This window comes from Schistocerca gregaria, chromosome 4 (assembly GCF_023897955.1).
Source record: "Schistocerca gregaria isolate iqSchGreg1 chromosome 4, iqSchGreg1.2, whole genome shotgun sequence".
Lineage (NCBI taxonomy): Eukaryota > Metazoa > Arthropoda > Insecta > Orthoptera > Acrididae > Schistocerca > Schistocerca gregaria.
The window spans coordinates 659,924,025-659,940,378 of record NC_064923.1 but is presented as its reverse complement, the minus strand read 5'-3'; the positions used below and the strand labels follow the sequence as shown (position 1 = coordinate 659,940,378).

The window sequence follows — 16,354 nt, the reverse complement described above, 5'->3', positions numbered from 1 at the left end:
ATCTTTTGTCCAGTGCAAAGTTCAAAGTGACTGGAGAAAAGCCTGGGGGATTACTATAAACATTTTTATAAGAAGTCAAAAACCACTGGTCTGGCTATAGAAAGTTTTTTTAAACCACGACCAGCTTCATGCCAATTTAGGTGCATCCTCTATTGATCTAAACAGGGATTACAAAGGAAGTGTTTCACAAGTTTCCTTTTTACACTGGTATAGTTAATATTGTTGTTAGAAGTATAATAGTGCCGTGTGTTAGGTACTTATGTAAATTGTGTCTGCAACATTATTGTACATTTTTCTGACACCTCTCCTCATCCTCCACTTCCTAGATAAATTAAAACCCGCTAGAAGCATTTGTCAAATTAATAAAACGTCGAAGTCCTTAAAACAAAACAAAATGAGTATTTGGTGTGGAGAGAATAAAATAAGTCCTACAAAGCATGCAAAAAATGTATACAAGCACCATTAAAAACATATCAAATTATCAGTGCGATGCAATGCAGTTATGGCCATAAGGAACACTGAACTAGCTATGCAAGCTGCCATGAGAAAAAGTACATTTACTGTGGTGTCCGTAAACCCAATGAGATGGCAAAGCATGAAAAGAGGGATAGGTGCTGTGTGTAAAAATATATTACAATTTAAGTTGGCAAATGCTATAAAACATGGACAGTGCATGGATAGAAAACTAATACAGTAAAAACCTTACCATGCGGACTACAGAAATTTATAATGGATTTTATCCCATGCAATTTGAAAAGGTTTTTATGAGGAGCAAAATATGTTGTCTAAAAATAAGAATAATGGGCTATCTGGTTAGACAGTAAAAAAATCCTAAAATATTCATGTGTCTCAGTTGTGTCTGGGTCTTTAAGATGAGCTAAGGAGGTTTTTGTAAGTCTTGGAAAATTGCAGTAGAATAAAAAATGTTAAGGTTGTTACTATTATTCTCCGAATATACACTACTGGCCATTAAAATTCCTACACCACGAAGATAATGTGCTACAGACGCAAAATTTAACTGACCGGAAGAAGATGCTGTGATATGCAAATGATTAACTTTTCAGAGCTTTCACACAAGGCAACACCTACAACGTGCTGACACGAGGAAAGTTTCCAACCAATTTCTCATACACAAACAGCAGTTGACCGGCGTTGAATGGTGAAATGCTGTGATGCCTCATGTAAGGAGGAGAAATGCGTACCATCACATTTCCGACTTTGATAAAGGTTGGATTGTAGCCTATCGCGATTGCAGCTTATCATATCACGACATTGTTGCTCGCGTTGGCCGAGATCCAATGACTGTTAGCAGCATACAGAGTCGGTGGGTTCAAGAGGGTAATACGGAACGCCGTGCTCGATTCTAACGGCCTCGTATCACTAGCAGTTGAGATGTAATAGATCGTGCAGCCACGTCTCGATCCCTGAGTCAACAGATGGGGACGTTTTCAAGACAACAACCATCTGCACCAACAGTTTGACGACATTTGCAGCAGCATGGACTATCAGCTCAGAGACAATGGTTGTGGTTACCCTTGACGCTGCATCACAGACAGGAGTGCCAGCGATGGTGTACTCAACGACGAACTTGGGTGCACCAATGGGAAAAGTCATTTTCTGAGATGAATCCAGGTTCTGTTTACTGCATCATGTTGGTTGCACCCGTGTTTGTCGACATCGTGGTGAACGCACAATGGAAGCGTGTATTTGTCATTGCCATACTGGCGAATCACCCAGCGTGATGGTATGGGGTGCCATTGGTTACACGTCTCGATCACATCTTGTTCGCATTGACGGCACTTTGAACAGTGGACGTTACATTTCAGATGTTTTACGCCCCGTGGCTCTACCCTTCATTCGATCCCTGCAAAACTCTACATTTCAGCAGGATAATGCACGACCGCATGTTGCAGGTCCTGTATGGGCCTTTCTGGTTACAGAAAATGTTTGAGTGCTGCCCTGGCCAGCACATTCTCCAGATCTCTCACCAATTGAAAACGTCTGGTCATTGGTGGCCAAGCAACTGGCTCATCATAATATGGCAGTCACTACTCTTGATGAACTGTGGAATCGTGTTGAAGCTGCATGGGCAGCTGTACCTGTACACGCCATCCAAGCTCTGTTTGACTCAGTGCCCAGGCTTATCAGGGCCATTATTACGGCCAGAGGTGGTTGTTCTCGGTACTGATTTGTCAGGATCTGTGCACCTAAATTGTGTGAAAATGTAATCACATGTCAGTTCTAGTATAATATATTTGTCCTATTAATACCCGTTTATCATCTGCATTTCTTCTTGGTGTAGCAATTTTAATGGCCAGTAGTGTATGATTTGCATACTCTCATGTACGTCTGTTATCTGATGTCTTGTGTCACATAAATGCTCACTTAGTGCTGATCCTGAATTCCTGCTATTTGTACACTCTTTAAACTGAGTTGAAAGACTTCTGCCAGTTTGGCCTATATTTTTGGCTTCACATTTCTGGCAAGAAGCACGATAGATACCCAACAACTTGAACCTATTGTACAACATACTTTCCTTTTCTCTAACTCATAGGAATATATTAAGCTGTGGCTATATTTTCGAAACCAGGTATTTGCCTACTCTGTCAGAAATCTCTCAAAGGAAAGGATACCTATGGTACCTTTTTTTTATTTAGATAAAGCTGTATTGTTTATTATGGTAAGAGAGCTGACAGTCTTTGGTTGGGATGAAAATTGTGCCACAGTGTGATTCTATTGAGCCTTCATACTATTCCTCTATTAATGTTATATACAAAAACTTTATCATAACCATCTGAGGCTGCTAGGAATTGCATTGTCTGAAACTCGCATGTGTTGTATTCTGTTTAAGTCCTCCGAAATATTATTATATTTCTGAAAAGAGTTTCTATATGATAGAGTAATGTCATTATTATATCTTGTTCAAATTACTATTTTTGGAATATAGTTTAAAATTAGATGTCATATTACGTTCGAATGTAGTCACCAATACATTGTTTCTGTATGTATGTGGTATCTCTGAACTTGAAAAAACTGTAATTAAAAACTAGGTTGAAGAACTGTAGAGCTTCAATGATTTTTGTCCCAGGATCTTTTGCTGTGCTTAAAAAGATTCCTACTTATTATTTGGTACAACTGTTCAGATGGAATGCTGGAGTGAATTTTCTTTATGTCAAAGGATACCAGCGAATTGTCTTCAGGGATGAAAAGGCTAGAAAGTGTTTTAATGAGGTCATCTCTATAGGAAATATTGAAATTCACCAGGTGTTTGAAAATCTTATTTAAATGATCTAACAATAGCAACTTAAATGATATCCTGGCCCATTTCTGGCATAAATTATAGGACAGATAGGAAAATTATCTTTGTTCAGCCTTATGGCAGGGATAATTGATCTTTTTTTTGGAATGTAGTGTAAAAGATTTTTTCGTCCTTCATTGTTTCGTTAATGCTAGCAATCTACTGTGCAGTTTGGTCGTATCTACTTTCTTTCTGTGTTGTTTACCCCAATAAACTGTTTAACCATATCATCATATGATTATACAAGACATTGATTTGTCTGCCTGTATGATAAGGGCTCCATTGTCCTTACATTTTTTTAATTTATTTTCCGTAAAGTAATGTTTTCTGTATGCCTAGAAGAAGTGGATGAGTAGCAACATTGGTACCGGTCAAGTATTTTCTTATTACTCTATTGTCCGTGGTAAGTAAATTCCCATCTAGGGCATAAATTGAATGAGAAATCAATCAGTTCATTGAAATTCTGTTGTGATGGTTCCTGCTGAGTGTTATAGAATGAGGCCTTGCACAACATTTTTTTTTCCTTTTGGTAAAAAATAATGTTTGTTGGATTACTAGTCTTTGGAAGGAATGAAAACTCACTTTTTGGTGTTGCAATATTAGGCCTACTATGTTGAATCTCCTGTAGTTTTTGAAATTTCCTATCCTGGCCATTAGACAGCCAGTATTTTAATTCTCGCATGATATTTTGTGAACTTTGGATGAAAGGCTACAGGTAGATTCCAATTTCTTGTATTTCCAGAAAGCATTTGACACAGTGCAGCACTGCAAACTATTAAGGAAGGCATGAGCATACAAAATAGGTTACTAGGTATGTGATAGGCTCAAAGATTTCTTAAATAATAGAACCCAGTATGTTGTCGTTGATGGTGGGTGTTCATTAGGGACAAGAATATCATCATAAGTGCACCAAGGAAGTGTTACGGGACTGTTCTTGTTCCCTGTGTATGTAAATGATCTGACAGATAAGGTGAGCTGCAGTCTGAAACTGTTTGCTGATGACACTGTAGTGTACTAGAAAATATTGTTGTTGAATGACTGTGGAAAGGTGACAATGACAGACAGAATTTTTATTTGATGTGATGGATGGCAGCTTCTCTAAATGTAGAAAAATATAAGTTAATGTCGATGAATAGAAAAAGAATCCTTTAGGAAAATATAGTCCTGCATGCCATATAAAGAAGACACGTTAAGTTGGAGACAGGCACCATTAAAAGACACTTACACCAAGCTTTCGGCAACAGCTTTCACTAGCAAAAGAGAAACAGAGAAACATATACCATTTGAACACAAAACCAAGCACACATCATGTGTACCTGACTGCCTACTCCAGCAGCTCAGGCCAGAATGCAATTATCACATTGGATGACAGCAGCAGTCTGAAGGGGGCAAGGAAGGAGAAGGGATAGTAGTGTACTTGTGGGGGGACAGAGGGATGCTGTGGGGGGACAGAGGGATGCTGTGGGGGGACCAGTGAAAAGAAGAGGAGCAGGAAAAGTTCAGCAGTTGTGTTGGCAGAGGGTGGCAAACAAAGAGGCTGGGAGACAAGAATGAGGGGGAGATGATAGAACAGAGGGTGGAAACTGATGGGTGGAGGACAGTATGTTACTGTAGACTGAGGCCGGGATAATTTTGGGAGTGGAGAATGTGTTGTAAGGATAACTCCTATCTGTGCAGTTCATGAAAGCTGCTGGTGGAGAGGGGGAGCCAGATAGCTGGAGTAGTGAAGCAGCCATTGAGATCAAGCATGATACACTCAGCTAGCTGTATTTTGTGCTACATGTTAGTCTACTACTCGGTTGCAGCAGAGGATGGCCCCAGCCCGTTGACCCACAACCTCCTGATGCTGCACCTGTTGGCATTCTAGTCCGTGCACATCCTGCCAAACAGTGTTCCTCTGTTCTCCCACCCATAGACTACTATCCCTTCTCCTTTCCCGCCCCTCCAGATTGCTGCTTCCATTCCACGTGATAACTGCATTCTGGCCTGAGCTACTGGAGTTGGCAGTAATGTGTGCATGAGGTATGCTTGCTTGTGCGTATGAATGGTGTGTGTTTCTCTGTTTTTTGTTTGCTGATGAATGCTGTGGTGGAAAGCTTTGTGTAAGTGTTTCTAAATTGTGCCTGTCTGCAAATTAACATCTCGTCTTTGTGGCAAGAAGCAATCTGTCTTTTCCTACACTTTTATACTTCTACTTGGAGTCTCCATTATTTAAAAACAAGTCTGTAATGTTCGAATACAGTAATAGTGGTATGCTTCTTAACAAAGTCACATTAATTAAAAGCCTAGGGATAACATGGCAAACTGACATGAAATGTAACGAGCACTTAAGCACTGTAGTAGGAAAGGCAAATGGCCAACTTCATTGTGAGGGGAGGGTTACAGGGAAGTGTAGCTCATGACCCATTCTCATTACTACTTGAGTGTTTGGGACTCCCACTAGGTTGTATTAAAGTGAGAGGTCAAAGCAATCAGATGCCTACTGCTGGATTTGTTACTGGAAGTTTCAATCAACATGAGTAAAACAGAAGTGATTCATGAACTCAAATGGGGTTCCCTGGAAGAAAGAAACATTCTTTTTGCAAAAAGGCATTTAGAAAATTTAGAGTACTGGTATTTGCAGCTGACTGCAGAACTATTCTACTGGCCACCAATGTACATTTTGTGTAAAGACTACGAAGACAAAATAAGAGAAATTTGAGCTCTACAGTGGTATATAGAAAGTTGTTTCTCCTTCACACCATTTATGGCTTGTAGAGAGTGTGTGTGTAGATGTAAAAGTTGTTGTATTCTTTTTTCTATGCAGAATTCTTTACAAAAGCCTAATGGAGAGCCAGCTAACTAGCTCTGCTCAGATAAATGTGCCAGCATTCTGTCATAGGCCACTTAAAAAAATTAAGTTAAGTGGGTCTGTGAGTAGAACAGTTTGCTTAGTTCCTTTTTTATAAGTGGGGATCATTGCAGCGTATTTAAGCCTGTCTGAAATGTCCTGAGTCATTGATTGGGAACATAGAGAGCTTAAGGGCATTCCTATGAAATCATCAGAATACTGTATTTCAGTATGATGATAGAAACACCTTCACAGCTGGCATCATAGGTGCAATATGCTAGCATCATGTGTGCAGTAACTTGCTTGTTTTCTTTGATACATTCTAAGCTGTCATACTCTGAGTTATCATACACTCCTGGAAATTGAAATAAGAACACCGTGAATTCATTGTCCCAGGAAGGGGAAACTTTATTGACACATTCCTGGGGTCAGATACATCACATGATCACACTGACAGAACCACAGGCACATAGACACAGGCAACAGAGCATGCACAATGTCGGCACTAGTACAGTGTATATCCACCTTTCGCAGCAATGCAGGCTGCTATTCTGCCATGGAGACGATCGTAGAGATGCTGGATGTAGTCCTGTGGAACGGCTTGCTATGCCATTTCCACCTGGCGCCTCAGTTGGACCAGCGTTCGTGCTGGACGTGCAGACCGCGTGAGACGACGCTTCATCCAGTCCCAAACATGCTCAATGGGGGACAGATCCGGAGATCTTGCTGGCCAGGGTAGTTGACTTACACCTTCTAGAGCACGTTGGGTGGCACGGGATACATGCGGACGTGCATTGTCCTGTTGGAACAGCAAGTTCCCTTGCCGGTCTAGGAATGGTAGAACGATGGGTTCGATGACGGTTTGGATGTACCGTGCACTATTCAGTGTCCCCTCGACGATCACCAGAGGTGTACGGCCAGTGTAGGAGATCGCTCCCCACACCATGATGCCGGGTGTTGGCCCTGTGTGCCTCGGTCGTATGCAGTCCTGATTGTGGCGCTCACCTGCACGGCACCAAACACGCATACGACCATCACTGGCACCAAGGCAGAAGCGACTCTCATCTTTGAAGACGACACATCTCCATTCGTCCCTCCATTCACGCCTGTCGCGACACCACTGGAGGCGGGCTGCACGATGTTGGGGTGTGAGCGGAAGACGGCCTAACGGTGTGCGGGACCGTAGCCCAGCTTCATGGAGACGGTTGCGAATGGTCCTCGCCGATACCCCAGGAGCAACAGTGTCCCTAATTTGCTGGGAAGTGGCGGTGCGGTCCCCTACGGCACTGCGTAGGATCCTACGGTCTTGGCGTGCATCCGTGCGTCGCTGCGGTCCGGTCCCAGGTCGATGGGCACGTGCACCTTCCGCCGGCCACTGGCGACAACATCGATGTACTGTGGAGACTTCACGCCCCACGTGTTGAGCAATTCGGCGGTACATCCACCCGGCCTCCCGCATGCCCACTATACGCCCTCGCTCAAAGTCCGTCAACTGCACATACGGTTCACGTCCACGCTGTCGCGGCATGCTACCAGTGTTAAAGACTGCGATGGAGCTCCGTATGCCACGGCAAACTGGCTGACACTGATGGCGGTGGTGCACAAATGCTGCGCACCTAGCGCCATTCGACGGCCAACACCGCGGTTCCTGGTGTGTCCGCTGTGCCGTGCGTGTGATCATTGCTTGTACAGCCCTCTCGCAGTGTCCGGAGCAAGTATAGTGGGTCTGACACACCGGTGTCAATGTGTTCTTTTTTCCATTTCCAGGAGTGTACTATGGTTTGTGTTTTCACAGAAGATATTCTTAGCCAACATCGGGGCTGTCAGAGCAATGTTTCGTAAATGTTCATGAACTTAAGGCTGTGACTGTTCAGTCATTTCAGAATTATAGTTATGCCATCCCAGTTAAAATACTTTCAGGTGTTATTTTAGAAGACATTAACACATTAGCACATTCAAAAGTAACTGAAGTATTCAATCAGTAAAGACCAGATATAATAACAGTTTGCACTTGGGTAGTACTTACAGAAGATGTACATCATTCTGCAATTCCATTTTAATACAGAAAAACATAGTCGTTTTCAACCTGACACATTTAAATACACATAGTGTGGATTCCATGTGACATGCTCTCATCTGTACAGGAGTTCCTCACTGTAGTTTAAGTCCTTCCCTCTGATGTGTTGATCATGTTTATGTACTGCAGGAAGACTTCATTTGTTTGACGTTGTTTTGTTTTTTATTGGCTTGCTGTGGTCAATATACCTCATTTTCTGAACAAGCATAGTTGATTCAGATAATCCCATGGGATGATAAAATTAAAACAGGATGTTTGAGAATATGAAATGAATACCCAGGTGGTATTCTGAAAATACTTTGGAAATTTCATAGTTTGTTTTTAGAGAATAATTGTGTAGAATCTTAATTTAAGGTGTCACTGCAGTTGAAGATATGGAGACAATTCTGAATAAGATAAATGGATAAATACTATCATTGAGAACAGAACAATATTGGGTAGAAGGAAAGACTATGGAAAAAGACTCTAAGTGGGGATGAGCTGTTAAAGGGAAGAAAAGTGAATGTACAGGTCAAGAAAAGTTAAATTGGTTTCTGTGGAATGTAAATACTTTGTTGTGGACGGGGGTGAATTGTAGCAAAAGTACTCAAAGAAAGGTCACACTGATAATGCTCGATTTGAAGCAATTTCATTCATCCTCTTGTTTTCCACTATTACATTTGGGCTTATATTACTGCTAACATTTTGTGCTTATTCCCAGTGATCAGCTTCGGGAGGTTCCTTCAAAGCTGGAAATGCATTTGTCAAAGAAACATTACCTGCATGCAACCAGGCTTTTGGTTTCTGCCCTTTCTATGGGAGAAGGTGACTTGGAAGGTGTTGAGGCTCTTCGTGAAGTCAGGATGGAACTACAGGCCAAGAAGGAGGTATGTTGAAATGAGTTTTGCTGTGTTTGTACTGTGTGTCACACACTGAACAGATCGTAGCTGGGCAGGGATGCACTGAGACGTAAAACACACTGCCTCACGCTGCGTTATTGTCATTGACAGTCGGGCGAAACTGGAATGGGTTGCACCAATGACGTCCAATATTGTAGCAGGCTTGTGATGGAGAAGCTGTGCTTGAGCTTTGGCAAGAAACATTTTACACATATTGTGTGTATTTTAATAATAAATTTCACTGCTGATATTAACAAACTTTGTGTTTGTAAACCATATTCATCAAGAACTCTCAAATTACATTACGAAAAGTGTCTTTTATGCCAGTGAGCCACATTGAATCGTCTTCTTAATGTTTCATATGATGTCACTCAACATAATGGCATAGGGGTTTTATAAATTGCCTCCCTTGTCACAGATAAATATTTTGTAGTTTACAATAAAAGACCTTCCCTGAGATAGACTATAGACTGCGAATTTGTAAGAATAACCTATAACTAACATAATACTTACATATCATGTTTCTTCTTTTGTTATATCATGCAAAAATTTAATTTTTCTGTTAACTTTTGTCATGAACATTTGTAGCTCATACTGAAATATATACTGCAATAAAAAATCAAATTTTTCAAGATAATTATCAGTAGTAAAAAATCATCAGTTTTTCACCTGACAGTAAGAGCTGTACTATCTCTCACACTATAGTATTGGAATGAATCATAGTATCTTATTCCTTCTGAGCTTCAGAAGTCTACACATTACTGTAAAATCGAAACCAATTAAATGAATAAAATGTTAAAAGATGTTACCAGTGTGCAGTTTCCTCATGTGAAAGGAGTGGGCAACATTCTTGCTGTAGGGCCTAGGCCTTAGGTTGACAAATATAAATTTGATCCAAAGACCTGTCCATAGTTAACCCTCTCTGACTACCCCTTTCCCTACCACTCCTCGTCCCACTTCCAGTTTCACTTTCTCTGACCTTCTCCTCCCACATATCCCTTTTAACACTTCCGCATCCCCCTGCCTCCCCCTCTCCCCACTGAAACTTTCCACCCAAATCCCACTCTAATCTCCACTTCTACACAACTATGTGTCTACACTTGACCACTCTCCACGGCTGCTACCCCTCTGCGCAGCTGCTACTCCTCTGCAAGGCTGCTACCCTTTTGCACAGCTACCCTTCATTTGATTGTGGTTTTTGTCAGATCCTGAAGCTGTCTTTTGACACCCTTCGAAAATACTGCTCCAATTCATTAAATGGAACATTGTATGATTTGAGGCCTTGCAGATGGAAGGATAAGTAGTTTTGTTGTATCAGGTATTTCCCTGTATGATTTGAGGCCTTGCAGATGGAAGGATAAGTAGTTTTGTTGTATCAGGTATTTCCCGGTGAGGAAACTGGGCTGGTAGTAACTGCATACAGACACTTCAGCAAAGTTTGCCTTGAAACACTGAGCAATGCCTGTGGCTCGAGTATGTATATCACCATTGAGGGAGATGCCAAAAACTACTGTGCGCAGTTGCTGGTTGCATATGCTATGGAGGACAGTCCATACTTGAGACAGTGGGGCATTGGGCACTTGTAGATGATACATAATGTTTCCATCACTTTCTACATTCCGCTTTTTATTAAAAATTTGGCCTTAGCTTAAAGTCTCTTGAAATCTGTTAAATGTTCTGTAGAAGGATGGATTTGAGTTTTTGTAATGACTGTCTATGCTGTCTGACAGCTGCAGCTATTTTTTCAGATCACTGGGGCTTGGGATTCTGCCAGAGGGGAGAAGGGGGGGAGGGGCCTTGAGGAACAGGGTATTGATTCTGGAGCATGTATGATTGTGTCAATAGTTTCTTGTGCTACAACTTCAGTATTCATCTTTGACTGGCTTCAAAAGAAGATAGGAGGTGACAGCTTACTAGTTGGCTTTCTGAAGCAACCAACATGGAGCAGTGTATTCCATTGTTTGGCAATTTGAGAAAGAAAGAGTGAGAGGCAAGTAGTCACTATCCCAGAGGTCGTTATCGACAGTGTAGTGGATCAAGGGTGACATGCTCAGACTGCAGTTTACAATATCTAACGCTGAATTGTTTTATAGTTCTGTGTTTAGTAGGCAGACTTTCACTTCTGCATTTATTAGCTATATTACTTGTACCCTGCTAGGTCTCTTTTTGCTGCCCCATGCCAGATCCAGGGTGGAGGCAGCTCTTTCACTAGTTCCACAGCTTGTGATATGAGTTGCATTTGTGTGGGGGTAGACAGATATTACATACTATTACCCTAACAGATGGACACAAACAACCACAGCTTCTAATGCAATGTTTAGTTGCACCTGCTCACAGAAAGTCTGTGGGTGTATGAGCATTCAGGCTTCTCCAGATGTCCTCTCAGTGTTAATGTGACTTTTACTATAGGATTTCAACAGTCTAAGGAAAAGATAGATTGCTACTTACCGTAAATACGACAGAAGGTGCTGACAGGCACAATTAAAGGATACTTCAACTTTAGCTCATTCGTTCACACAAGCAAGCTATTATATTTGGACGTATCAATGACCACACTATAAATGAAGTTGCCTGAAATCTTGGTGTATCAGTGCAGACTCTCAAAAGCGTTTACAAGGATGCAGACTTACAAACGTGTTTATGAGGACTGGTTTGCCACTCTCAGACATGTAACACACTGTAAGACCAGTGATTGTAAAAAGATCCTATCTTACTGGGACCACAGACAGTTGTCAATGGTCTGAGCTGCCAGAGATGTTGGGCATTTGGGCATGAGGTGTGCTTGCTTGTGTGAATATATATATATATAAGAACAAAGATTCCAAGACTTATCAAGCGGGAAAGCGCCGGTAGACAGGCACAATAAAAAACACACAAACACACACACACAAAATTTCTAGCTTTCGCAACCAACGGTTGCTTCTTCAGGAAAGAGGGAAGGAGAGGGAAAGACGAAAGGATGTGGGTTTTAAGGGAGAGGGTAAGGAGTCATTCCAGTCCTGGGAGCGGAAAAACTTACCTTAGGGGGAAAAAAGGATAGGTATATACTCGTGCGCACACCCAGCCACCCACCCACACACACACACACACACACACACACACACACACACATATCCATCCATACATATATGTGTATATGTATGCAATCTATCTGTTCTTACATTGCTGATATTCCACATTGAAGTTACCAATGTTTGATTTTTACTGTAGGATTCGTAATTTTTAATAGTAAGGAGTTAGATTTCTGAGAGCTGTGTTCTGGAGTGCCACGCCAAAGTAGCCATTAATTGATGGAATTTGGCCAGATAGTGAAGGTAGCTGTTACAATTCCATTGAAGGAACATCAGATTCTGAACTGAGAAAGCAGCGAAGGGGAAATAGGTGTATGAACTACTTTGCTGTTCTGGTGTGCTCAAACTCAATGTGTGGTTAATCATCACTACCCATAGGCTTGTTCTCGGGAAGGGGAGGCCTCGGGGGTTGTGGGTGGTGTCACAGCATTATGTTTAATTTTCAAAATTTTCTTTTTGTTTCTGTGAGGTTTCAGTTTCCAAGTTTCCATGAGGATTTTCCTATCTTGACCTCTGGGACAGAATGGGACCATTCCTTTCTGTGATCCATGGGCTGTGACTTTCTGCCACTAGTTGGTGGTGGACTGTTGTCTATTCGTCTTAGGAGGAGGGGGGTGGTGGAGGAGGAGGAGGGGGCTCACCTTGCCGAGTATCCACTTCCCTGGAGATGTGGAAGGACAATGAGACATTTCCGACAGTGTTAATCAGTTGGTTACCACCAGTGCTATGAGTTAGGGGTCAAGGGAGCTGACTTCCATTTCCCCGATTGAAGTACGAGCATTGACATGTGACTGGTGCCAGGAGTTGGTGTTCTGAAACATTGTCATTACACTACTTGTCTATTTTAACCCAACATTTGCAAAGTTTGATGTCATATTCATTGTTTGGAGTTGTTCAGCCTTTTTCTTAGCATGCTAATTTGATAGACAGTCAGCTCTAGGTTGTTTGTTTGTGGATTTTCTTCTTCTTCTTGAAAGCTGAACATGTTGGTGGATTAGGGTGTTGGTTTTCTGACAATTTACACATGTAGGGGATTGTTACCAACATCTACCCCCATGTTTTCCTTCTACTCATCCAAGAAATTTCCTAATTATATGGTAGGACAACATGTGTCCAAACCTCTATCATCTGAAATGTCTCACACAAAGAGGAAATAGGGGTTGACACCATACCTGTTACTGAGACCATAACTTCCTCAGTTAAAACCTTTCCATTGCAAGCTACGATGAAAGCTCCACACTGCTCTAGGTCAGTGTACATTTCTTTGTCGCATTAATTCGTGATGGAATATTTTTATTGAAAAACAGTGGATTTGTTGTTGCAAAAGATTCAGCATTAGTTCTGGAGCATACCAAGAACTGGGCAAACTGTTCACCTCCAAAACCCTTTATTTAAATCTTGCTTTTTAGATGCTAAGACAACTGTGTTGGCACAGCCACCAGTGTTGATAAATTTGATTTGTTTCGTTGCGGATCATCCGCCCTGGTGCCAGTCACTCCTGTTAGAGGCTCTCCTTATGGTTGCCACCTTGCCTTAGCAAAGGCTTTGTGGCTTAATAGCCTTTACCCATAGTCCTGTGCCACTCATTGGACAGGTGCCTACTCCTTGTCATAAATGGAGAGGTTACAGCTAAGGCATCAGCAGTGTGATCTGTGTGTTATCAATGGGGTGCAGCTGTGAGAGTACATGACAACACCCACAGTGGATTGGCAGCCACTCTGGATTGAAAGTGTGAATATAAATTCATCTAATAGTAGGTACAGGGAATCTCACTGTACAATGGATATATTGTGCACACCCTTCCGCAGATGACCCATACTTCTGTGAAATTGAAAAAAAAATGTAGGTCAGATCCCGAAAGGAGACTATAAGTAACTAACCCAAGGAGATTGAGAGAGATGTTGTAAAATGAGTTAAAATTAATAGGTGTCCTGGTAATTGCTGAGTTGTTAACATAAACACTTGACTTGTGTAAGGTATTGATGCATGAGGAGTAATTACCGAATATTCAAATATCAAGTCACTCATTACTTTAGAGATTTGGAACAATAAATTCTTCAGACACCAGAGCTAAATCAAAACCTATCTTATTGGAAAGCAACTTATTATTGATCACAAATGAACACAGCCATATCTTTAATCTTCTCCTGTACCTAGCACTCCGATTACTGTCTTAACTTCCAACAAGAAGAACATTTTGTTCAACCTGCTAGTCCCAATATCCCCTCACCAACTCACCTCCACTAAAATCTAAATGACACGAACCAACACAAGATTACTAACTCAGCCTGCTACCATGCACTATAATAATAATAATAATAATAATAATAATAATAATATTGGTGACACATTATCAGTGACACTGTATCAGTGACACCGTATTTGACAAAAAGGGAAGTTCACTCCTAATGTCAAGAAGGTATTATTATTATTATTATTATTATTATTATTATTACTACTACTACTACTACTACTACTACTACTACTACTACTATTATTCCTATCTGGAGACTGGGAAAAGACCCTCATATTTTTACTAATTATTGACCATTCTCACTAATGAAAATGATGTGTTTATTATTTCAAAGAATGGTCAACTGACGAATGTGTTGGTGCCTGGAACCCAGAAAACATTTATCACAATTTCGAAGTGGCTTTCAGTCACTCTGGGCTTTTGGTCACTCTGGTCTAACACAGACCAACTTATAACTGTAGAATCTGCAGTGCACAGTGCTTTTTTGCATCAACTGCACTTTTTTGCTGTGTTCTTCCAGATCTGCAGAAGGCGTATGATAACTACCTGGTGCCATCGTATCTTATCAGCACACCATGAATGAGGCTTCCAGGGTTGATTACCCATTTCATCCACAAGTATCTATCCTCCTATTGTTTCAGGTCTGGATGATATGTTCGGTCCTCAGCAACCAATGATGTGTTGTTGTTGTTGTTGTTGTTGTTGTTGTGGTACACACTAGGTGATCCTCTACAAGCCTCTTCATCTGTAAATAACTGTTGCAACCTACATCCATTTGAACCTGCCTACTGTAGTCATCTTTTCATCTCCCTCTACAATTTTTACCATTCTTGCTTCATTTCACTACGAAGCTGATGATTCAGTGATGTCTCAGAATGTGTCCTATCAACTGATCTTGTCTTTTAACCAAATTATGTCACAAATTTCTACTATCTTCCATTCTGTTCAGTACTTCCTCTATCCATCTAATCCTCAGCATTCATTTTTAGACCAAATTTCAAAGGCTCGTTTCCTCTCATAGTCTGAACTGCTTATCATCTACATTTCGCTTCCCTACGGAGCTATACTCCAAACAAATACTGTCATAAAAGACTTCCTAATATTTAAATTTATATTTTCAGGAATGTTTTCCTTGCCATTGCCAGTCCACATTTTATCTCCTCTTTACTTCAGCTATCTTCTGTTGTTTTAGTGCCCAAATGGCAAAACTCATCTTCTGCCTTCAGTATCCCATTTCCTGATCTAATTCTCACTGCACTACATAATGTAATTCAACTACATTTCATTACCCTTGGTTTGCTTTTGTTGTTGTTCATCTTATATTCGTATTTTATGAAACTGTCCACTATTCAGCTGCTCTACCAAGTCCTTTGCTGTCTCCGACAGAATTACAGTATCAAAGGTTTTGTTTCTCTCCCTGAACTTCAATTCCTTCTACAAATGTTTCTTTGATCCCTTTTACTGACTGCTCAGTTTACAGATTGAATCGTATCATGGATAGACTATAATCATGTCACACTGCCTTCTCAACCAATGTCCCTTAACATGCCCTTCCCTTCGACTCATAACTGCCATCTGGTCTCTGTACAAGTTGTAAATAACCTTTTGCTCTCTGTAGTTTACCTCTGCTACCAACAGAATTTCAAAGATTCTATTCCAGTCAACATTGTCAAAAGCTTTCTCTGAGTCTACAAATGCCACAAACATAGGTTTGCCTTTCTTTAACCCATCTTTTCGAATAAGTTGTAGGGTCAGTATGATTGTGTTCTCCTATATTTCTCCAAAACTCTAACTCATCTTCCCTGAGGTTGGCATCTACTTGTTTTTCCATTCTTCTATAACCAATTTATATCACTATTTTGCAACCATGACTTATGAAATGGATAGTTCAATAATATTTGCACCTTTCGGTACCTGCTTTCTTAGAAATTGGAATTATCACCTTC

General features: G+C 41.0%; 1 protein-coding gene across 1 annotated transcript in view; it reads left to right on the top strand.

Moving 5' to 3' along the window:
- The window catches only part of LOC126266809 (exocyst complex component 4), a 246,924-nt gene that overhangs the window by 34,214 nt on the left and 196,356 nt on the right, over positions 1-16,354 (top strand). Inside the window, exon 4 of the mRNA XM_049971362.1 lies at positions 8,906-9,071. Within this exon, the coding sequence (XP_049827319.1) occupies positions 8,906-9,071 (166 nt within the window). The remainder of the gene's footprint in view (positions 1-8,905; positions 9,072-16,354) is intronic.